Consider the following 25067-nt stretch of genomic DNA (forward strand, 5'->3'; position numbering starts at 1 on the left):
GTTCAACAAATAAAAAACAAAGCGTGATAAAGCCTTCAGAGGACCGTTTCAAAAAAAATCGTTGCAAAAGAATTAAATTAAAAAAATGTCACTAACCTTTTCTTGCAGGTCTTCATACCTACCGTCCAGGTAATACCTGCTTCCATACGGCGGTCTTTTCTCCTGCTGGAGCAGAGGTCCGCTCGGATGAATTTCGGGCGAGAGGGCTTTTTTTAGGCGTTACCCGCTTGTGCACGCCAGCGGACACTCCCCAGCGGTCCTTTCAAACCGCCAGCGCGAGAGCCTCACCAAACCCACACGGAGGGGAGAGCGCCAAAGAAACAGGGAGACCCTCGGCGGCAAATTCAGGCCCTATGATTCTATGATGAAACCTTTGGCTTGAATCAGAAGTATGATTTGAAATGTGCTAATTTGAACATTCTTCAAAAAAACTAGTGACCAGCTTTTGTAGCTGGAAGATGTACATAGTACTGGGCAATTAGATGTAGCTGACCGTGTGTCGAGAACGTTGGCTGACTTAGTCTAACCAGACAGATTTGTGTTCCCCTGAATGTAGACCATCACCACATCCGAGAAAACGACAGTCAACTCCTTGCAATGACCTTCGAGCTCCTCACAAAGACCGTCTAGGGGCTCCTAGAGGTTCTGCCCGTCCAGTAGCCCGAATAGGAAACAGTGACAGAGTCAGAGCAAGCAAAGGAAAGGAAAAGAAAGAAATTCAAAACAAAGGAAAGGAGGACAAGGTAGGTATTATTGTATTAAAATAAATAAATTTTACAGGATGGTGAAATACTAGAAATAAACCAAGAAAGTTTTGAATCCTTTAGATATTTCTAAATCTTGAGTGAAGATTTATGTCACAGAGGTGTTTGCTGTCGTAATGACGAGTGTTGTAACCTGATTGTCCCTAACATTCTATACCTTCCCACTGCTTTTAGTAGAGATGTTTGATTGTACCTGTCTAATAGACTTACAGGGGATTCCAGATACATGACATGCAAAAGCAAGTAATGTTATTTACCATGTTTAACAAACCATCAGTCCCTGACACATTTTCTATTTACACAACACATGCAGTGTTTGATTAGGTTCATAAAGTAAATTAAGAAGGAGAGACCGTGGAATACTTTTGGAGTGTAGCCACTGTTACGTGAGGAAAAAACGGCAGCCAACTTAAACATAGCAAGATCAGACTGACAGCTGTGAGACGGATGACCAGTTAATCTGTTGTTGCTGGTGTTGGTTGTGAGGAATGCTGGAAAGGAAAAGCTCCGGTTCCACTTCAGATAGTGTCATGGGATCACTTGCCTCCTCCTAAATGATGTGCTCAAGTCCTGTAATAGGACTTGAATCCTCTTTGTTCTGACGTGGGCAGGAATGATACCAAGTGAGCAAAGCTGACATTTTCAGCAGTTTAATATTTGTGATTGGCTTATGGCTATTTTCTAGGGATAAGAATATAATGCTGTATATTTGCATGCACTTAGTCTTTCTGTATTTTCTGAAAATTGGATCCCTATATACTTTTTTGTTTTTAAAACAAAGAATGCAGGTGTTTCTATAATTTTCCACTCTGATAGCAATACTATCAGACAGACAATCCTATAACACAGAAGATTCATTTCCTTCATTTCTGATGCCACATTCACCAGTGGAGACCATCTAATACTAACCATTTTTTACAGATTGCAATGAGAGGCCTCATTATAGAAACATAGAAAATAGGTGCAGGAATAGGCTATTCCGCCCTTCGAGCCTGCACCGCCATTCGATAAGATCATGGCTGATCATTCCCTCAGTACCCCTTTCCTGCTTTCTCTCCATACCCCTTGATCCCTTTAGCCGTAAGGGCCATATCTAACTCCCTCCTGAATAGATCAATGAACTGGCATCAACAACTCTCTGCGGCAGAGAATTCCACAGGTTAGCAACTCTCTGAGTGAAGAAGTTTCTCCTCATCTCAGTCCTAAATGGCCCACCCCTTATCCTAAGATTGTGTCTCCTGGTTCGTGACTTCCCCAACATTGGAAACATTCTTCCTGCATCTAACCTGTCCCGTCCCGTCAGAATCTTATATGTTTCTATGAGATCCCCTCTCATCCTTCTAAACTCCACTGTATAAAGGCCCAGTTGATCCAGTCTCTCCTCATATGTCAGTCCGGCCATCCCGGGAATCAGTCTGGTGAACCTTCGCTGCACTCCCTCAATAGCAAGAAAGTCCTTCCTCAGATTAGGAGACCAAAATTGAACGCAATATTCCAGGTGAGGCCTCACTAAGGCCCTGTACAACTGCAGTAAGACCTCCCTACTCCTATACTCAAATGCCCTAGCCATGAAGGCCAACATACCATTTGCCGCCTTTACCGCCTGCTGCACCTGTATGCCAACTTTCAATGACTGATGAACCATGACACCCAGGTCTCGTTGCACCTCCCCTTTTCCTAATCTGCCACCATTCAGATAATAATCTGTCTTCGCGTTTTTGCCCCACATTTATCCACATTATACTGCATCTGCCATGCATTTGCCCACTCACCTAACCTATCTAAGTCACCCTGCAGCCTCTTAGTGTCCCCCTCACAGCTCATACCGCCACACAGTTTAGTGTCATCTGCATACTTGGAGACATTGCACTCAATTCCTTCATTCAAATCATTGATGTATATTTTAAAAGCTGGGGTCCCAGCACTGAGCCCTGCGGCACTCCACTAGTCACTGCCTGCCATTCTGGAAAGGACCCGTTTATCCCGACTCTCTGCTTCCTGTCTGCCAACCAGTTCTCTATCCACGTCAGTACATTACCCCCAATACCATGTACTTTGATTTTGCACACCAATCCCTTGTGTGGGACCTTGTCAAAAGCCTTTTGAAAGTCCAAATACACCACATCCACTGGTTCTCCCTTGTCCACTCTACTAGTTACATCCTCAAAAAAATTCCAGAAGATTTGTCAAGCATGATTTCCCCTTCATAAATCCATGCTGACTTGGACCGATCCTGTCACTGCTTTCCAAATACGCTGCTATTTCATCCTTAATAATTGATTCCAACATTTTCTCCCACCACTGATGTCAGGCTAACCGGCCTATAATTACCTGCTTTCTCTCCCTCCCGTTTTAAAAAGTGGTGTTACATTAGCTACCCTCCAATCCATAGGAACTGATCTCGAGTCGATAGACTGTTGGAAAATGATCACCAATGCATCCATTATTTCTAGGGCCACTTCCTTAAGTACTCTGGGATGCAGACTATCAGGCCCCGGGGATTTATCGGCCTTCAATCCCATTAATTTCCCCCCTATTGAGGATATCCTTCAGTTCCTCCTTCTCACTAGACCCTCGGTCCCCTAGTACCTTCAGAAGGTTATTTGTGTCTTTCTTCGTGAAGACAGAACCAAAGTATGTGTTCAATTGGTCTGCCATTTCTTTGTTCCCCATTATAAATTCACCTGAATCCGACTGCAAGGGACCTATGTTTGTCTTCACTAATCTTTTTCTCTTCACATATCTATAGAAGCTTTTGCAGTTAGTTTTTATGTTCCCAGCGAGCTTCTTCTTGTACTTTATTTTCCCCCTCCTAATTAAACCCTTTGTCCTCCTCTGCTGAATTCTAAATTTCTCCCAGTCCTCAGGTTTGCTGCTTTTTCTGGCTAATTTATGGGGCCAAGTTTCGGCCTGAGTTGCTCCTGTTTTTTTTGGAGGAACTGGTTTAGAACGGAGTATCTTAAAAATTGCAATTCTCGGCATTTAGTTTGCTCCAGTTCTAGTTAGTTAGAACAGTTTCACTTTGGAACAGAATTGTTTTTTCAAAAGGGGCGGCGTCAGTGGCTCGACGGCAGCAGAAGATACAGCAAGCAGCCTTCGAGCTGTGAGGGGACTAGGGCCATTTGGCCACGGGATAGGGGCATCGTCAGTGACTGGACGGCAGGCAAATACACAGCAATCAAGCAGCCTTCGAACTGTGAGGGGGACTGAGGCCATTTGGCCAGGGACAGGGAGAGGCAGCCACGTAGACAGTTTTAAACTTAAATTTGCAGAATGGGCGCTGCATTGTCAACACCATGTATTATGCAATGGTTCGCCATCAATTCACTGCATAGGAGAGAATTGATTAGAGCTCACCGCACCAGGAACGTCGTAGCCCGTAGGTTGATGGGCAGAAGACCTTACCCACGTCGACAATATCGAGCCAGGCGCTCGTACCTGGACATGAGCGAGGCTGATTGTGTCAAAAGGCTGCGTTTTCGCAGAGAAGTTGTCACTGAGATCTGTGATATGCTGAGAGCAGATTTTCAGCCCAGAAGCAGAACGCCAACTGCCCTGTCTGTTGCAGTGAAGCTAACAGCTGCACTTTCTTTCTATGCCTCGGAATCGTTTCAGGCTACAACTGGAGATGTGTGTGCCATCTCTCAACGTACAATACATGCCTGCATTTACCAGGTCACAGCTGCACTGTATGCGCGAAGGAATGACCTCATCAATTTCCCAATGACCGCACAAGCGATCCATGAGAGGACTGTGGGCTTCTTCAGGATTGCCGGCTTCCCAAAGGTACAGGGCTGCATTGATTGTACCCACATAGCCTTGTGAGCAATGTGAAGGATTCTGAGCAGTACCGAAATAGGAAAGGTTTCCACTCTATGAATGTGCAGCTCGTGTGTGACGACAAGCAGCGCATCATGTCAGTCGATGTGAGATACCCTGGCAGCACCCACGATGCGTTCATCCTACGCGACAGCATTCTATCTGACATGTTTGAGCAGCAGCCAGATGGGCAGAGCTGGCTACTGGGGGGCAGAGCTGGCTACTGGGAGACAAAGGGTACGGCCCGACCACCTGGCTCATGATGCCCCTACGCGTGACTCGGACAGAAGCTGATCGTCAATACAACATGGCGCACATTGCGACGCGCAGCATCATTGAGAGGACCATTGGCATATTGAAACAACGATTCCGATGCCTGGACCATTCTGGAGGACAATTGCTATACTCTCCTCAGATTGTCGGTCATTTCACTGTTGTGTGCTGCATGTTTCATAACTTAGCCATCATGAGGCAGCAGGAGCTGATAGTGGAACCAGAAGACCGACGTGAGGGTCCAGTGCATGATGATAATATTATGGAACAGCAGGATGTGGATGATGACGATGATCAGGAAAGCATGCAAGTGCCTGATGCCGGAGCACGAGGTCGGAGGAGGGCCGTCCATCGTGCCCCTTTAACGATTGCTCGAGCCTTGCGCCAGCAGCTCATCCGTGAACGCTTCAACTACTGATGCCTGAGGGCTCTGCGACCACTGTTGCGCATGGACATGTTTATTCTTTGCAGTTGTTCCTACGTTGTGTTGTGTTAATGGAACATGAAACAGTTTTAATGAAAAAATATTTTATTGAAAAGTTAACGTCACTGTAATAAAATATTTGTTGTATCAAACTATACTTTTTAAAACAACTCTTGAAGATCACTTAAAAACCATAAGATCACTTATAAGTTGTAAAGTTACAAAACTTAGAAAACAATTTCAATTTGAAAAACGCTACTACAGCTACATCAAGATCAAGAACAAAAGCAGCAAAGAAAGGCTGCAACCATGTCTCATCCATATCTCAGTGAATGTTCACTTTTTTTATGGGGGTGTCATTTGATTGGCCGGGCTGTGTGCCCTTATTGCAACAGCTACCTCAACCAGGCCCACCCTGACGGCCTGTGCTGACACTTGCATGCCCTCCCTGACGGCCTGTGCCGTCGATTGCACTCCCTTGGACATTCCCTCCCTAAGTTCCCATGTCATTACTGCTATTTCTCCCGTCAGGACCGTCAACTCTTCACCTACTGCACTGACGCCACCAATGAGTGATCGGGTAAGCTCATTAATCTCCAAACCCAATGCCACAACCTGAGCCGCATCTGTTGCACGCTGCATCTCAGGAGAACGTGTCTCCAATCTCCTTCTCCTCTGCCTGGGTCTGCCTCGTGGCACCACTACACTGGGAGGCGCGGGCACGGACGGTGGGACGCTTGGTGTTGCAAGCGGCACCACTACACATGGAGCCGCGGGCTGGGACTGTGGGACGCTCTGTGTTGCAGACGGCAGTACTAGAGAGAGAGGCTCGGGCTGGGATGGTGGGACGCTCGGTGTTCCAGACGACAGCACTCGAGTGTGAGCCGTGGGCTGGGATGTTGGACGAATGGGTGTAAACTGCTCCATGATATCAGCAGCAGCTCTGGGACTCGCAGCGTCGGAATCAAAACCATAGTAGGTGGAACCAGAACCTATGCGAGAGGGAGGCGCAGGCTGGGACGGTAGTGCACTGACTGTAGAATGCTGCATTATACCAGCAGCACCACTGGGACCCGCAACATCGGAAGCGAAACCATGGAAGGTAGAACCAAGACCTATGCTAGGGGTTGAAACTCTGATGCCCCTTGATGGGGGCTCATAAACATTAAATTGGAAGCTCTCCCCTGCAGACATTTCAGTCATCGCTGCCATCATCCAGTCTGGATCGTCCGCAGCTGGTTATACTGGTTCTTGTTCTGTACCCTCAGGATCCTCAGGGTTGGCAGCAGCAGCATCGTCGTCATCATCATCATCATCATCATCATCATCATGTTCTGCAAAATACATCAGAACAGTCAAATGTTTAACAGCAAGGGAGGGGGCCGGGTGGGTGGCGTGAGTACTCTCACACATAGCAGGCCAGGCAGCAGGTTGATTTAAAGAGCCACGATGCATTTTCAGGACTTGCCCTCTTCCTCGCGTGCGGGCCCAGCTTGTGCTGTACCGATTGCTTTTCTCCATGTACGACTCATCATAGCAGCTACCCTTTGTTCCAAGGGTGTCAGTGGATGCAGATTGGGCACGCCTCCTCCTGTCCGAGTTGCCTCCCTTTTGTTGTGGGCCAATTTCTTCTGCAAAGAGTAAAATATAACTTTTTACAGAGTGTGTCAGTCTGCAAGGTGGGTCATACAGATAGCTAGGTTACAATTACGATTAAATTAAAAATAGGAAATATTACTTACACAAACTACTTGACCAAGGTCGTGCCAGTTCCTTTTACACTGGCTTCCAGATCTCATGGTATGCACCACTGCGCAGTAATCTTCTGCAACTTGGTTCCAGCGTTTCTTCATTTCTTTTGGTGGCACTTTTATGCGACCTCTGTTGTTGCCATCTCTGCTCAATTACATTGACTAACTTCCTCATGCAAAAAATTCTTTGTTCTTGGTGGACGTTGATCCATTGCAAAGTTGAATTGGCACTCTTATTTCTCAAAACACACAGTCCTGAATTTGCATGCACCAATGCAGCACCGGTTCTGCAAGTTTAGCAGTGATAAGCTGAAATCACTGATTTTAGCAGGTGATTTATTCAACAGTGCTGCTAAAGCACTCCTTCACACACACAAATATCACAAAAATTAAATCGCAAGCTTTTCCAGGGGTCCAAGAGACAAATCTTCACTTTTCCTCCAGTCCCTTTAAAAATGGCCGAGTGCCAATGTTTGTTTCACACTGCGCGTGCACGCATGCTCCAACGCGCACGCGCAGGGTTGCCGGCACGACGTTGCCTCATTTGAATTAGACCCGCCCCCCCATTGCTTACAGAATCGGCGCGAGTGTCTGGCTTCATCCCCCGCTGTGATCTGTGCGCCGCACCAAGCTGGCTTAGAGCTCCGAGGAGCCGGAGAATCTCGCAGTTTTTTTCCTGCGCACTTTTGGGCGCGAAGGACAGGCATCCAGCTCAGGGCTGCGCCGTTCTCGGTGCGGCCCGAACCTTCAGTCCTATATGCCTCTTCCTTGGATTTAACACTATCCTTAATTTCCCATGTTAGCCATGGTTGAGCTACCTTCCCCGTTTTATTTTTATTCCAGACAGGGATGTACAATTGCTGAAGTTCATCCATGTGATCTTTAAATGTTTGCCATTGCCTGTCCACCGTCAACTCTTTAAGTATCATTTGCCAGTCGACTCAAGCTAATTCACGCCTCAAACTATCGAAGTTACCTTTCCTTAAGTTCAGGACCCTAGTTTCTGAATTAACTGTGTCACTCTCTATCCTAATAAAGAATTCTACCATGTTATGGTCACTCTTCCCCAAGGGGTCTCGCTCAACAAGATTTCTAATTAGTCCTTTCTCATTACACATCACCCAGTCTAGGATGGCCAGCCCCCTGGTTGGTTCCTCGACATATTGGTCTAGAAAACCATCCCTAATGCACTCCAGGAAATCCTCCTTCACCGTATTGCTACCATTTTGGTTAGCCCAATCAATATGTAGATTAAAGCCACCCATGATAACTGCTGTACCTTTATTGCATGCATCCCTTATTTCTTCTTTGATGCTGTCCCCAACCTCACTACTACTGTTTGGTGGTCTGTACACAACTCCCACTAGCGTTTTCTGCCCCTTGGTATTCCGCAGCTCCACCCATACCGATTCCACATCATCCAAGCTAATGTCCTTTCTTACTATTGCATTAATTTCCTCTTTAACCAGCAATGCCACTCCGCCTCCTTTTCCTTTCTGTCTATCCTTCCTAAATGTTGAATACACATGGATGTTGAGTTCCCAGCCTTGGTCACCCTGGAGCCATGTCGCCGGGATGCTAATTACATCATACCTGTTAACTGCTATCTGCGCAGTTAATTTGTCCAATCGAGAGTCCAGGATGGTATGTTGCCTCCCTGGTGCAAGGGTCAAGGATGTCTCCGAGCGAGTGCAGGACATTCTGAAAAGGGAGGGAGAACAGCCAGTTGTCGTGGTGCACATTGGTACCAACGACATAGGTAAAAAAAAAAGGGATAAGGTCCTAAGAGACGAATTTAAGGAGCGAGGAGTTAAATTACAAAGTAGGACCTCAAAAGTAGTAATCTCGGGATTGCTACCAGTGCCACGTGCTAGTCAGAGTAGGAATCGCAGGATAGCACAGATGAATACGTGGCTTGAGCAGTGGTGCAGCAGGGAGGGATTCAAATTCGTGGGGCATTGGAACAGGTTCTGGGGGAGGTGGGACCAGTACAAACCGGACGGTCTGCACTTGGGCAGGACCTGAACCAATGTCCTCGGGGGAGTGTTTGCTCGTGCTGTTGATGAGGAGTTAAACTAATATGGCAGGGGAATGGGAACCAATACAGGGAGATAGAGGGAAACAAAAAGGAGACAAAAACAAAAGACAGAAAAGAGATGAGTAAAAGTGGAGGGCAGAGAAACCAAAGGCAAGAATCAAAAAGGACCACTGAATATAAAAGGGCTGCAGGAGGGGTAAAAACTAAAAATCATGGTTTAAAAACTAGGATGAAAACACTCTACCTAAATGCACGCAGCATTAGAAATAAAGTAAATGAGTTGACGGCACAAATCATTACAAATGGGTATGATTTGGTGGCCATTACAGAGACATGGTTGCAAGGTGGCCAGGACTGGGAATTAAACGTACAGGGGTATCTGACGATTCGGAAAGATAGGCAGGAAGGGAAGGGAGGTGGGGTAGCTCTGTTAATAAGGGATGATATCAGGGCAGTTGTGAGGGATGATATTGGCTCCAATGAACTAAATGTTGAATCATTGTGGGTGGAGATTAGAGATAGTAAGGGGAAAAAGTCACTGGTCGGCGTAGTTTATAGGCCCCCAAATAATAACTTCATGGTGGGGCGGGCAATAATCAAGGGAATAATGGAGGCATGTGAAAAAGGAACGGCAGTAGTTATGGGGGATTTTAACCTACACATCGATTGGTCGAATCAAATCGCAGGGGGTAGCCTGGAGGAGTAATTCATAGAATGCATACGGGATTGTTTCTTAGAACAGTATGTAACAGAGCCTACAAGGGAGTAAGCCATTTTGGATCTGGTCCTGTGTAACGAGACAGGAAAAATAAACGATCTCCTCGTAAAAGATCCTCTCGGAATGAGTGATCACAGTATGGTTGAATTTGTAATACAGATTGAGGATGAGGAAGTTGTGTCAGAAACGAGAGTACTATGCTTAAACAAAGGGGACTGCAGTGGGATGAGGGCAGAGTTGGCTAAAGTAGACTGGAACAAGGACTAAACGGTGGCACAATTGAGGAACAGTGGAGGACTTTTAAGGAGCTCTTTCATAATGCGCAACAAAAATATATTCCAGTGAAAAAGAAGGGTGGCAAGAGAAGAGATAACCAGCCGTGGATAACCAAGGAAATAAAGGAAAGTATCAAATCAAAGACCAATGCGTATAAGGTGGCCAAGGTTAGTGGGAAACTAGAGGATTGGGAAGATTTTAAGCAACAGCAAAGAATGACTAAAAAAGCAATAAAGAAAGGGAAGATAGATTACGAAGGTAAACTTGCGCAAAACATAAAAACAGATAGTAAAAGCTTTTACAGATTTATAAAACGGAAAAGAGTGACTAAAGTAAATGTTGGTCCCTTAGAAGATGAAAAGGAGGATTTAATAATGGGAAATGTGGAAATGGCTGAGACCTTAAACAATTATTTTGCTTCCGTCTTCACAGTGGAAGACACAAAAACCATGCCAAAAATTGCTGGTCATAGGAATGTGGGAAGGGAGGACCTTGAGATGATCACTATCACTAGGGATGTAGTGCTGGACAGACTAATGGGATTGAAGGTAGACAAGTCCCCTGGTCCTGATGAAATGCATCCCAGGGTATTAAAAGAGATGGCGGAAGTTATAGCAGATGCATTTGTTATAATCTACCAAAATTCTCTGGACTCTGGGGAGGTACCAGCGGATTGGAGAGCAGCTAATGTAACGCCTCTGTTTAAAAAAAGGGGGCAGGCAAAAGGCAGGTAACTATAGTTTAACATCTGTAGTGGGGAAAATGCTTGAAACTATCATTAAGGAAGAAATAGCGGGACATCTGGATAGGAATAGTGCAATCAAGCAGACGCAGCATGGATTCATGAAAGGGAAATCATGTTTAACTAACTTACTGGAATTCTTTGAGGATATAACGAGCATGGTGGATAGAGGTGTACCGATGGATGTGGTGTATTTAGATTTCCAAAAGGCATTCGATAAGGTGCCACACAAAAGGTTACTGCAGAAGATAAAGGTACGCGGAGTCAGAGGAAATGTATTAGCATGGATAGAGAATTGGCTGGCGAACAGAAAGCAGAGAGTCGGGATAAATGGGTCCTTTTCCGGTTGGAAATCAGTGTGCCACAGGGATCAGTGCTGGGACCACAACTGTTTACAATATACATAGATGACCTAGAGGAGGGGACAGAGTGTAGTGTAACAAAATTTGCAGATGACACACAGATTAGTGGGAAAGCGGGTTGTGTAGAGGACAGAGAGAGGCTACAAGGAGATTTAGATAGGTTAAGCGAATGGGCTAAGGTTTGGCAGATGGAATACAATGTCGGAAAGTGTGAGGTCATCCACCTTGGGGAAAAAAAACAGTAAAAGGGAATATTATTTGAATGGGGAGAAATTACAACATGCTGTGGTGCAGAGGGACCTGGGGGTCCTTGTGCATGAATCCTAAAAGGTTAGTTTGTAGGTGCAGCAGGTTATCAGGAAGGCGAATGGAATGTTGGCCTTCATTGCGAAAGGGATGGAGTACAAAAGCAGGGAGGTGTTGCTGCAACTGTATAAGGTATTGGTAAGGCCGTACCTGGAGTACTGCGTGCAGTTTTGGTCACCTTACTTAAGGAGGGATATACTAGCTTTGGAAGGGGTACAGAGACGATTCACTAGGCTGATTCGAGAAATGAGGGGGTTACCTTATGATGATAGATTGAGTAGACTGGGTCTTTACTCCTTGGAATTCAGAAGGATGAGGGGTGATCTTATCGAAACATTTAAAATCATGAAAGGGATAGACAAGATAGAGGCCGAGAGGTTGTTTCCAGTGATGGGGGAGACTAGAACTAGGGGGCACAGCCTCAAAATACGGAAGAGCCAATTTAAAACCGAGTTGAGAAAGAATTTCTTCTCCCAGAGGGTTGTGAATCTGTGGAATTCTCTGCCCAAGGAAGCAGTTGAGGCTGGCTCATTGAATGTTTTCAAGTCAAAGATAGATAGATTTTTAAGCAATAAGGGAATTAAGGGTTACAAGGAGAGGGCGGGTAAGTGGAGCTGAGTCCACGACCAGATCAGCCATGATCTTATTGAATGGCGGAGCAGGCTCGAGGGGCTAGATGGCCTACTCCTGTTCCTAATTCTTATGTTCTTATGTGCTTATTCCGAATACTCTTCGCATAGAGGCACAGAGCCTTCAGGCTTGTCTTTCTAACACACTTTGCCCCTTTAGAATTTTGCTGTAAGAAGTTATATATTATATAAAGTGATGAATAGTCAGTATCGGGCCTGCATGGTAGCTCCCTGCAGCGAAGGATAGAAGTGTAGATTTTCAGAATTATTAGGTAAATTGTAACTGAAGCACGCTACATTATCTATGTCCCTATCATGGATGTCCTATGCCATAATAAAGTAAAGAAAGACTTGCATTTATATAGCGCCTTTCACGCCCAGCAGACATCTCAATGTACTTTACAGCCAATGAAGAACCTTTGGAGTGTAGTTACTGTTGTAATGTGGGAAACACAGCAGCCAACTTGCGCACAGCAAGCTCCCACAAACAGCAATGTGATAATGACCAGATAATCTGTTTTTGTTATTTTGGTTAAGGGATAAATATTGGCCAGGGCACCAGGGAGAGCTCCCCTGCTCTTCTTCAAAATAGTGCCATGGGATCTTTTACATCCACCTGAGAGGGAAGGTTTAATGTCTCATCCGAAAGATGTCAACCCCAACAGTGTAGCACTCCCTCAGCACTGCACTGGATCATCAGCCTAGAATTATGTGTTGAAGCCTCTGGAGTGGGACTTGAACGCACGACCTCCTGATTCAGAGTGCTACCAACTGAGCCATGGTTGATGCATGGTTACTTGGAATATAATCTAGACACCATATATACTTCTAATGCAATCCAGTTTTTTATTTTTATGAAAACTTAGAATATATTCACAGTCACTTACATTGCCCTAGATTTTTACCAAATGCACTTTTCAGTGGGATGTCGTAAATGTAAAGGAATTTAGCAGAGCTTATGAAGTTTAAGAATTCATCTAATATGTTAATCTGAATTATTATAGATTAAACCGATTGATACCGCTGAAAGTGAGCCCAAAAAATTTGATGGTTCTGGAAATGACCGAGACTTAGTAGAAGTTTTGGAGAGAGATATAATATCACAAAACCCAAATGTTCGATGGTGAGTAAAATCTTTGTGTCTATAATTCTTTGTGTCTACAATCTGATACAATTGTTGGAATTGTCTGTACATTTGCCAATTCTGATGTGAAATAATGCAATGTAATATAGTCAAAAATGAAAGTACATCCATTTTATTTAATGTATGTTTTTAAGAGTAATGTTTTATCAAAGACCGACTTTGGTTTTTGTTTTCTTGTCCTAACAGTAAGAATTAGATAATTGTAAAATTCTGGATCAACAATTAACTCAATCTATTGTGTTTTTAGGGATGATATAGCAGACTTGGTGGTAGCAAAAAAATTACTGGAAGAAGCAGTAGTTCTACCCATGTGGATGCCAGATTTCTTTAAAGGAATCAGACGACCTTGGAAAGTAAGATAATATTCAACATGTCCTGGTAAAAGGCTATCCAGTCAAACCCTTTGGGTGTATACTTACCCTAGTGATATACATCACAGCTTAAACTATGGAATGGTAAAGACCACTTGGCCCATCAAGCTTAGTCCATTCAGCAGGTTCCATGTATTTTGTACTACCAGGGCTCATTTCCGGATTACTTGCTCACCTGACAAGTAAATAGCCAGAGTGCTAATTTTTCTTAACCCATGTGGACTTGTTTTCTTGCCTAGATTTTTAGTTCCGTGGTCTCCGTGTGGGAACTACCTAGAACCATGCTAAATATGTTAAACATATGTATCTGAAGCAAAAACCAAATGTTCCCAAGTCTGAAAATTGAGAGTTACCGAGAAATGGCCAAAAAAGAAAGAAAAACCTAAAAATTGTTGCTATGTACTTTCTTTTCCTTAGCAAAAGTGACATCAGTGCTACTGCTAAATTTTTTAGCATAGATAGTGTAAGAATAGGTGAAAAGAAGTATCACTGAGAACATCTGAGGTCTGGACACATCATATGGCGCAGTTATCTATAAATCTAAATTTTGTTTTTATGTCCATTGCTAAGAAAGAAATCTACCATAGCAACCATTTATTTTATACACACTTATTGACATTTCAGATGAACAGCTGCACTCATTTGTCAACCATATAATTATAAAAATAATTATAATAAAAGTAATGGTATTGATTTTTTTTTTAAAGATAGAAGTACTGAAAAAAAAATAGATATGAAAAAAAGTTAGAGGCTGAAAAGGAATGTATATCTATGAATCATCATCAGAATCAAGGGTATCTGTTTCCTCAGCCCTAGAAGTCTCGGGCAAAGATGCAACATTCTCCCAACCTACACACGAGCAGATGTCAGTGCAAGGTAGCTTGTTGCGAAGACAGGAGCACCTTCCTTGTGCACACTGGGTCTTTTTGCTTGAACAATGTGCAAGCTCCATTACACTTGCTGGTGCTAGAGGAAGTGTCATCCAGTCTGTGACAAGTACATCATAAAGTTTCCATCCATGATCCTTTGGAGATGGGATTTCCGGTATGTTCTCAAGACGTCGCTTGTGAATTGCAGACTGGTAATTGGCACACTGTATATGCTTGTACAGTGAATCTTTATTTGGTGGCAAGCACTTCACTGCATAACTTCCGGTCTTGAATATTTGACATCTGGCCGGCCTGGTTCACATCTCTGCATCCACTCTGTCCATAGAGTTCACAAGTGTATGCCTCTAGTTCTTCAAAAAGGAATTGTGAAACAGCAAATGAGGTCCATAACTTCTTAAATGTCGAACAGTGTTCTTTGTTGGCGATCAGGACTTTCGCTGATTTCACCTTCCCCATTCCATACAGAGCACTCACTGAATCACACCCTGAAAAACAGTGAAACCCTATGGGCCCGAACTTGGTCGAGCCCAAGTGCTGCCCAAACACAAAGGCAGAATATTATCTGAAAGGCGGCAGATTAGGAAAAGGGGAGGTGCGGCAAGATCTGGGTGTCATGGTACATCAGTCATTGAAAGTTGGCATACAGGTACAGCAGGCGGTGAAGAAGGCAAATGGTATGTTGGCCTTCATAGCTAGGGGATTTGCGTATAGGAGCAGGGAGGTCTTACTGCAGTTGTACAGGGCCTTGGTGAGGCCTCACCTGGAATATTGTGTTCAGTTTTGGTCTCCTAATCTGAGGAAAAACATTCTTGCTATTGAAGGAGTGCAGCGAAAGTTCACCAGACTGATTCCCGGGATGGCAGGGCTGACCTATGAGGAGAGACTGGATCGACTGGAGTTTAGAAGGATGAGAGGGGATCTCATTGAAACATATAAAAAATTCTGACGGGACTGGACAGGTTGGATGCAGGAAGAATGTTCCCGATGTTGGGGAAGTCCAGAACCAGGGGCCTAGTCTGAATAAGGGGTAAGCCATTTAGGACTGAGATGAGAAACTTTTTCACTCAGAGTTGTTAACCTGTGGAATTCCCTACTGCAGAGAGTTGTTGATGCCAGTTCATTGGATATGTTCAAGAGGGAGTTAAATATGGCCCTTACAGCTGAAGGGGTCAAGGGGTATGGAGAGAAAGCAGGAAAGGGGTACTGAGGGAATGATCAGCCATGATATTGAATGGTGGTGCAGGCTCGAAGGGCCGAATGACCTATTCCTGCACCTATTTTCTATGTTTCTATATGAGGGCAGGTATCATTACTGCTCTGTAGACCATGAGCTTTGTGCCGGTTTTAAGATTTTGGTCTTCAAACACTATCCTCAGGCGACCAAAGGCTGCGCTGGCATACTGAAGGCAATGTTGGACCTCGTCATCAACATCTGCCCTTGTTGACAGTAGGCTCCCGAGGTATGGAAAATGGTCCACGTTGTCCAAGGCCTCATCATGGATTTTGATAATCGGGGGACAGTGCTGTGTGGCGGGGTCAGGTTGATAGAGTACCTTTGTTTTACGGATGTTTAGTGTAAGGCCCATACTCTACAGCTCGTACGCTACAATGAACATGTTGACGATAGTTTGGAGTTCGTCCTCCGAATGAGAGCAGACGCAAGCATCAACTACATATTGTAATTTGATGACAGAGGATGGCACAACCTTGGATCTGGTCTGAAGGTGACGGAGATTGAACACTTTCCCGTTTGTTCCATAGATTGTCTCCACTCCAGCGGGAAACTTACTGACGGTGAGATGTAGCATTGCAGCAAAGAAGATCGAGAAGAGCTTTGGTGCAATGATACAGCTTTGCTTCAACCCGATTCTGTGGTGGATCAGTTGGTCAGGATCACAACTTGCATTCGTGTCCAACAAAGAGTGTTACAACATCAATAATCTCCTTTGCAGACTTGCACCATCTTTCATAGATGAATTGGAGAAGATTTTGCTTGTCACCGCAAGACACAAATTATGTCCACTGCTTTGGAATTTTCTGGTCAGGAGAGAAGATTTTGGTGATTAGAGTTCCTGCAACTGACCTCCGACCCCTTTCACCACTTTTGATGCTGTTGGTCTTGTATCTCTGGATCATCTTTGCTTGTCTCAAGAATTTTCAGTACTTGGTCAGCAAACTGTCCAAATGTTGATTTCATGACTTGAATCAATGCCATAACATCCCACACCCATGTTGAATCACTTGGGATCCCATCAATGATAGGGGGTGGGTTGACTGACCCTTCAAGAAAGTGTAAGAGCTTGGCTTTGTTTGTCTTGATGAGGGATCCATCATGATTATCGAGAGGCAAGAGCAATGGTCCTAACGTATGAACCAGCATCTCGTCAATGGCCACTTTTCTCACTGTTCCAACAACTATTTGTCTGGCAAATAAGTTCCGATCTGCTTTCAGAGCAATCTCTCTCTACCCTTTACTTTCGTTATGGCTCCAGGATCCATGCTAGTATCCATGTCTATGTCGGTCTCACTTGTGCTTGTTTCTGAAAGCAAATCTCTGACTGCCTCCTCAACAACTTTTGTGGCAAGATCTTCTACAAAAACAAGATCACTCTCATTACTGTGTGATGATCTGAGAAATTTCAAGAAATTATAAGATTTCTGCATTCTATGTTTAAGATTATACATTTTATAAGAAGAAGCATCGATACCCTCTTTCTCAAAAATGCATTTCTTAAACAAACTGTTCAGCTTCATCATTCTAAAAACTTCATGGTTCTTTACAATCCTGCCCTCTATCATGTATCACAGAAGTGCCTCTATCCTGTCTGGTAGAGGTTGCCTTCCGTAGGGCCTTTCTGCTCCTTTCTGGTCAGAAATCTGGTGTAGATCTGTTAGCAGCTAAGATGATACCTTGCTTCAAGGGCAACACGATCTTGTCCATGGATATGCAACAGAATTGCCTCATCTTTGTGGGTTTCTGCTAAAAGGAGCAGCTTACCTGCAGTTTTAGTCTCATATTGTACCAGCCCCCCTCTTTCTTTCGGCTGTGTCTCTCCACAATGTTCTTGTCCGTGTTGCAGAGAAGGCACTGCACTGGAAGAAAATGGGAAGCCCTTGCAGGTATAACCTTGAGGTTTGTCTTCTTTGAGCGAAGCAGTCAAACCTTGGTGGCGGCTTCACTCCTCTCCTCTTTCTGTATAGTTCTGCAATGGCTGCTTCAATTGCACAGAAATAAAAAGACAAAAAAAAAAGAGAATAAAAGAAGGAGGGGAAAACTAATGGAGAGGAAAAAGGTAAGTGAATATGATAGACATGTCATGTTTTAATTTCATTCTTCTCAGTATTGATATGTGATAAATATATACAAATAAATATCATCATCATAGGCGGTCCCTCGAAACGAGGATGACCTGCTTCCATGCCAAAAAAGGATGAGTTCACAGGTGTTTCAATGAAGGACCCGAACTATATCCTCAAGGGTGGAAGATGCCTGTGTGTGGATTTTTTTAACGTGGGGTGGCCGTTGCACACCAGCCACCACACAGGCTTGACAGAGCTAGGTCTTGGTCCAGTGGCAAGTATTACCCAAGACGACTGGAGACCAGCTCTGCTGCATGGACCTAGTGTGCACACATATTGCAGTGTGGGTTGACCTGTGCTGCCCCTGGGTCCTCGCGTCTTCTGGGCCCCGAACTCGCGCCTTTCCTGGGCCCCAATCACATCCCTCCACATCTCGCCACTCCTTCGCCCGATCTCGCCGCTCCTGCTGTATCTGCCCACGCTCCAATCATCGACCTGGACCTTGATGACATCACTCTTCGCTGCCGTTGCCCTCCTGCACCAGCTCGCGCTGTTCCCTGAGGCTGCTCCTTTTATGGCCCTGACCTGGTGTTCTCACTCGGGTCGGGGCCTCCACGACATGAAATATATGAATGTACTGGCATTCGTAGTTCTGATTTTCTCTTTCTTGCTTCTTCTTGGCTTCTTTTTTTTTAATCAGTAAATAACCTTTTAGCATTGTTGCCGAATTAAGTTAATCTAAGGGTTAAGTCATGGCAGGAGAGCTCGGACACGTGTTATGCTCCTCCTGTGCTATGTGGGAAATCAGGGACGACTACATGTGCAGGAAGTGCATCCGCTAGCAGTACCTGACGGGCCGCGTTGCGGCACTGGATCTGCAGGTAGATTTACTCTGGAGCATCCACGATGCTGCGAATGACGTGACTAGTACGTTTAGTGAGTTGGCCACACCGCAGGTAAAGGGTATACAGCCAGATAGGGGATGGGTTACCAACAGGAAGAACAGTGGAAGGAAGGTAGTGCAGGGGTCCCTTGCGGTCATCCCCCTGCAAAACAGATACACCGCTTTGGGTACTGTTGGGGGGGATGACTCATCAGGGGAGGGCAGCAGCAGCCAAGTTCATGGCACCGTGGCTGGCTCTGTTGCACAGAAGGGCAGGAAAAAGAATGGGAGAGCTATAGTGATAGGGGATTCAATTGTAAGGGGAATAGATAGACGTTTCTGCGGCCGCAACCGAGACTCCAGGATGGTATGTTGCCTCCCTGGTACAAGGGTCAAGAATGTCTCGGAGCGGGTGCAGGACATTTTGAAGAGGGAGTTTGAACAGCCAGTTGTCGTGGTGCATATAGGTACCAATGATATTGGTTAAAAAAAACGGGATGAGGTCCTACAAGATGAATTTAGGGAGCTAGGAGCTAAATTTAAAAAGTAGGACCTCAAAAGTAGTAATCTTAGGATTGCTACCAGTGCCACGTGCTAGTCAGAGTAGGAATCGCAAGAGAGCTCATGAATACGTGGCTTGAGAAATGGTGCAGAAGGGAGGGATTCAAATTCCTGGGACATTGGAACCGGTTCTGGGGGAGGTGGGACCAGTACAAACCGGACGGTCTGCACCTGGGTAGGAGCGAAACCAATGTCCTAGGGGGAGTGTTTGCTAGTGCTGTTGGGGAGGGGTTAAACTTAATGTGGCAGGAGGATGGGAACCTATGCAGGGAGTCAGAGTGATGTAGAATGGGGGCAGAAACAAAAGATAGAAAGAAGAAAAGTAAAAGCGGAGGGCAAAGAAACCCAAGGCAAAAAGGCATTACAGCAAAATTCTAAAGGGGCAAAGCGTGTTAATAAGACAAGCCTGAAGGCTCTGTGCCTCAATGCGAGGAGTATTCAGAATAAGGTGGATGAATTAACTGCGCAGATAGCAGTTAACGGATATGATGCAATTGGCATCACGGAGACATGGCTCCAGGGTGACCAAGGCTGGGAACTCAACATACGGAGGTAATGAACATTTAGGAAGGACAGACAGAAAGGAAAGGAGGTGGGGTGGCGTTGCTGGTTAAAGAGGAAATTTTTGCAATAGTAAGGAAGGATATTAGCTTGGATGATGTGGAATCGGTATGGGTGGAGCTACGGAATACCAAAGGGCAGAAAACGCTAGTGGGAGTTGTGTACAGACCACCAAACAGTAGTAGTGAGGTTGGGGACAGCATCAAACAAGAAATTAGGGATGCGTGCAATAAAGGGACATCAGTTATCATGGGCAACTTTAATCTACATAATGATTGGGCTAACCAAACTGGTAGCAATGCGGTGGAGAAGGATTTCCTGGAGTGTATTAGAGATGGTTTCCTAGACCATTATGTCGAGGAACCAACTAGAGGGCTGGCCATCCTAGACTAGGTGATGTGTAATGAGAAAGGACTAATTAACAATCTTGTTGAGCAAGGCCCCTTGGGGAAGAGTGACCATAATATGGTAGAATTCTTTATTAAAATGGGGAGTTACACAGTTAATTCAGAGACTAGGGTCCTGAACTTAAGGAAGGGTAACTTCGGTGGTATGAGATGTCAATTGGCTAGAATAGACTGGCGAGTGATACTTAAAGGGTTGGCGGTGGATAGGCAATGGCAAACATTTAAAGATCACATGGATGAACTTCAACAATTGTACATCCCTGTCTGGAGTCAAAATAAAACGGGGAAGGTGGCTAACAAGGGAAATTAAGGCTAGTGTTAAATCTAAGGAAGAGGCTTATAAATTGGCCAGAAAAAGCAGCAAACCTAAGGACTGGGAGAATTTTGTAATACAGCAGAGGAGGACAAAGGGTTTAATTTGGAGGGGGGGAAATAGAGTATGAGAGGAAGCTTTCTGGCAACAAAAAACTGACTGCAAATGCTTCTATAGATATGTGAAGAGAAAAAGATTAATGAAAACAAACGTAGGTCCCTTGCAGTCAGATTCAGGTGAATTATAATGGGGAGCAAAGAAATGGCGGACCAGTTAAACAAATATTTTGGTTCTGTCTTCACAAAGGAAGACACGAATAACCTTCCGGAAATATGAGGGGACCGAGGGTCTAGTGAGAAGGAGGAACTGAAGGAAATCCTTATTAGGTGGGAAATTGATGGGATTGAAGGTCGATAAATCCCCAGGGCCTGATAGTCTGCATCCCAGAGTACTTAAGGAAGTAGGCCTAGAAATAGTGGATGCATTGGTGATCATTTTCCAACAGTCTATCGACTCTGGATCTGTTCCTATGGACTGGAGGGTAGCTAATGTAACACCACTTTTTAAGAAAGGAGGGAGAGAGAAGACGGTTAGCCTGACATCAGTAGTGGGAAAAATGTTGGAATCAATTATTAAGGATGAAATAGCAGCACATTTGGAAAGCAGTGTCGGGATCGGTCCAAGTCAACATGGATTTATGAAAGGGAAATCCTGCTTGACAAATCTTCCAGAATTTTTTGAGGATGTAACTGGTAAGAGTGGACAAGGGAGAACCAGTGGATGTGGTGTATTTGGACTTTCAAAAGGCTTTTGACAAGGTCCCACACAAGAGATTGGTGTGCAAAATTAAAGCACATGGTATTGGGGGTCATGTACTGACGTGGATAGAGAACTGGTTGGCAGACAGGAAGCAGAGAGTCGGGATAAACGAGTCCTTTTCAGAATGGCAGGCAGTGACTAGTGGAGTGCCGCAGGGCTCAGTGAAGGAATTGAACGTAATATCTCCAACTTTGCAGATGACACTAAACTGGGTGGCAGTGTGAGCTGTGAGGGGGATGCTAAGAGGCTGCAGGGTGACTTGGACAGGTTCGGTGAGTGGGCAAATGCATGGCAGATGCAGTATAATGTGGATAAATGTGAGGTTATCCATTTTGGGGGCAAAAACACAAAGGCAGGATATTATCTGAACGGCGGCAGATTAGGAAAAGGGGAGGTGCAACGAGACCTGGGTGTCATGGTTCATCAGTCATTAAAGGTTGGCATGCAGGTACAGCAGGCGGTGAAGAAGGCAAATGGTACGTTGGCCTTCATAGCTAGGGGATTTGCATATAGGAGCCGGGAGGTCTTACTGCAGTTTTACAGGGCCTTGGTGAGGCCTCACCTGGAATATTGTGTTCAGTTTTGGTCTCCTAATCTGAGGAAGGACATTCTTGCTATTGAGGGAGTGCAGCGAAGGTTCACCAGACTAATTCCAGGGATGGCTGGACTGTCATATGAGGAGAGACTGGTTCAATTGGGCCTTTATTCACTGGAGTTTAGTAGGATGAGAGGGGATCTCATAGAAACGTATAAGATTCTGACGGGACTGGACAGGTTAGATGCGGGAAGAATGTTCCCGATGTTGGGGAAGTCCAGAACCAGGGGACATAGTCTAAGGATAAGGGGTAGGCCATTTAGGACTGAGATGAGGAGAAACTTCTTCACTCAGAGAGTTGTTAACCTGTGGAATTCCCTGCCGCAGAGAGTTGTTGATGCCAGTTTATGGGTATATTCAAGAGGGAGTTAGATGTGGCCCTTATGGTTAAGGGGATCAAGAGGTATGGAGAGAAAGCAGGAAAGGGGTACTGAGGGACTGATCAGCCATGATCTTACTGAATTGCGGTGCAGGCTCAAAGGGCCGAATGGCCTACTCCTGCACCTATTTTCTATGTTTCTATGTTTATTCTACTTAATAATCGTTCCATGTTATTTATTCAGTGACTATTGGGTGCTTTTCGTGACTGAAAGGTTGGCCTTTCATGTATGGGCTATATGGCCCAGAAGAGCCGAGGGCCCAGGGGCAGCACGGGCCAGCCCACACTGCGATATGTGTGCGCAATAGGTCCGTGCAGCAGAACAGGTTTCCAGTCGTCCTGATTCAACCCTTGTCACTGGATAAAGGCCTAGCTCTGTCAAGCCCGTGTAGTGGCTGGTGTGCAACGGTCACCACACGTTAAAAAAATCCACGCACAGGTATCTTCCACCCCCTTAATTGGAGTTCAGGACTGGAACATCGGGTCCTTCATTGAAACATCTGTGAACTCGTGGAAGCAAGTCATCCTCGTTCGAGGGAGCGCTACGATATGTGACCTACTGAGTTACTTGTCATTACAATTGTGAATGAGCACAAGGAAGTCCTTATTCTGCACATTGTAAAGCATAATGTATTAGGGATAGTGTCTTCCTGAGTAAGAGTTGCAAGGTTTGAGACTGCAGTTACTATGACTTGGAGCTTAATAGGAAAAAGATAGGAAAGCTTCAGAGGACCAGTGAGAAAATTTGTTTTGATAAAATAAAAGAATGCTATAAAAGGGGAGGAGCACAATTGAGGGCTGGAGATAAGCAAATGGCTTACTTATCAGATAACGAACTTGTCCAAGCATGCGAGAGGGGCTAGAACAGCCTCCCGATATAGTGGAGCAGTGTTCAAGTTTCCTGTCAGAATTCTTGTCTGCTGGCACTGGTGATGATGGCTGGTCTGTTCTCTTTCAGTTTTGGTGATTGCAATTGGGAATTTAAGCAGTGGTAGCTGCAGTACGTTCCATTTCTGTGATGGGAACATTTAATACATTTTATTGTTTGGATCTGGATGGGAGGCAGCGGCAGTAAACGTTGTCGGACCAAAGTACAGAGACTTGGCCACTTGTGTCTGTTCTGGATCATATCAGCTCCATTTATGAGTTGCATTCAACCATTCCAGTATTGTGACTTGTATTTGTAATTTCTGTTGCTGAAACTGGTCTTTTTTGTAACTTTTGTCACCATTACCCCTGGTTTGTGTCATTTAACTTTGCATCATTCATCAAAGATAAAGTTGATGTTCAACAGAGCTACTCTGTGGTTTCTGTTGCACCACAGCTGGAGGAGAAGGGGAGGTACTGTAAATTATTGTTCTAAGTAGTTATGGCACTACTGTAATCAGTTACAGTTTGAGAATATGTACGCTTGCTTATAATTCACAGGGAGTGCTGATGGTTGGGCCCCCAGGAACCGGAAAAACAATGCTGGCTAAAGCTGTAGCTACTGAATGCGGAACAACATTTTTCAATATTTCTTCATCGACGCTTACTTCCAAGTATAGAGGAGAGTCCGAGAAACTTGTTCGCCTTCTCTTTGAAATGGTAGGTGTTTGTACAGGTATTACATGATTAACTATTTACTGAGGTATTTAATGAGGCGTACGAAGCATGGGCCTTACGCTAAACATCCGTAAGACAAAGGTCCTCCACCAGCCTGTCCTCACCACACAGCACTGCCCCCCAGTTATCAAGATCCATGGCGCGGCCCTGGACACAGTGGACCACTTCCCATATCTCGGGAGCGTCCTATCAACAAGAGCAGGCATCGACGACGAGATGCAACACCTGCACCAGTGTAGCCTTCGGCCGCCTGAGGAAAAGAGTATTTGAAAACCAGGCCCTCAAAACTGCCACCAAGCTCATGGTCTACAGGACTGTAGTAATACCTGCCCTGTATGGCTCAGAGACATGGATCATGTACAGTAGACACCTCAAGTCACTGGAAAAATATCACCAACAATGTCTGCAAGATCCTACAAATCCCCTGGGAGGACAGACGCACCAACATCAGTGTCCTCATCCAGGCTAACATCCCCAGCATTGAAGCACTGACCACACTTGATTAGCTCCGCTGGGCAGGCCACATAGTTCGCAGGCCAGACACGAAACTCCCAAAGCAAGTGCTCTACTCGGAGCTCCTTCACGGCAATCGAGCCAAAGGTGGGCAGCGGAAACATTACAAGGACACCCTCAAAGATAAAGTGCGACATCCCCGCTGATACCTGGGAGTCCCTGGCCAAAGACCGCCCTAAGTGGAGGAAGTACATCCGGGCAGGTGCTGAGTACCTCGAGTCTCATCGCAGAGGGCATGCAGAAATCAAGCGCAGGCAGCGGAAAGAGCGTGCGGCAAACCTGTCTCACCCAGCCTTTCCCACAACGACTGTCTGTCCCACCTGTGACAGGGACTGTGGCTCTCGTATTGGACTGTTCAGTCACCAAAGAACTCACTTCAGGAGTGAAAGCAAGTGATGATGATGATGACATGATTAATTGATTAACTTTTAGTCGCAGCTTGAAAAAGTAGCTCAGGAACCAGGCCCCAGATCTCAAAATAATCTCTCACCCACCCCACACCCTGCACAGAACTTGAGAGCAGCTGGTGAAGCAAAATACAGTCTTAACTCAACAGACAAGGACAGAAAAGGCCCAGCCGTGCCAACCAAAAGCATATTACCTCTTCCTCCACCTCGCTCCAAA

The 25067-nt window shown here is 45.1% G+C and overlaps 1 protein-coding gene across 2 annotated transcripts in view; it reads left to right on the forward strand.

Moving 5' to 3' along the window:
• Window positions 1-25067, forward strand: part of LOC139267059 (katanin p60 ATPase-containing subunit A1-like) — an 83288-nt gene that overhangs the window by 33226 nt on the left and 24995 nt on the right. For both annotated transcript variants that reach the window (XM_070884817.1, XM_070884815.1), the window contains exons 5-8: window positions 557-743; window positions 13107-13225; window positions 13494-13599; window positions 23754-23912. In XM_070884817.1, coding sequence (XP_070740918.1) covers window positions 557-743; window positions 13107-13225; window positions 13494-13599; window positions 23754-23912 — 571 coding nt within the window. The remainder of the gene's footprint in view (window positions 1-556; window positions 744-13106; window positions 13226-13493; window positions 13600-23753; window positions 23913-25067) is intronic.

Source organism: Pristiophorus japonicus, chromosome 7, assembly GCF_044704955.1.
Source record: "Pristiophorus japonicus isolate sPriJap1 chromosome 7, sPriJap1.hap1, whole genome shotgun sequence".
NCBI classification, from domain to species: Eukaryota; Metazoa; Chordata; class Chondrichthyes; family Pristiophoridae; genus Pristiophorus; species Pristiophorus japonicus.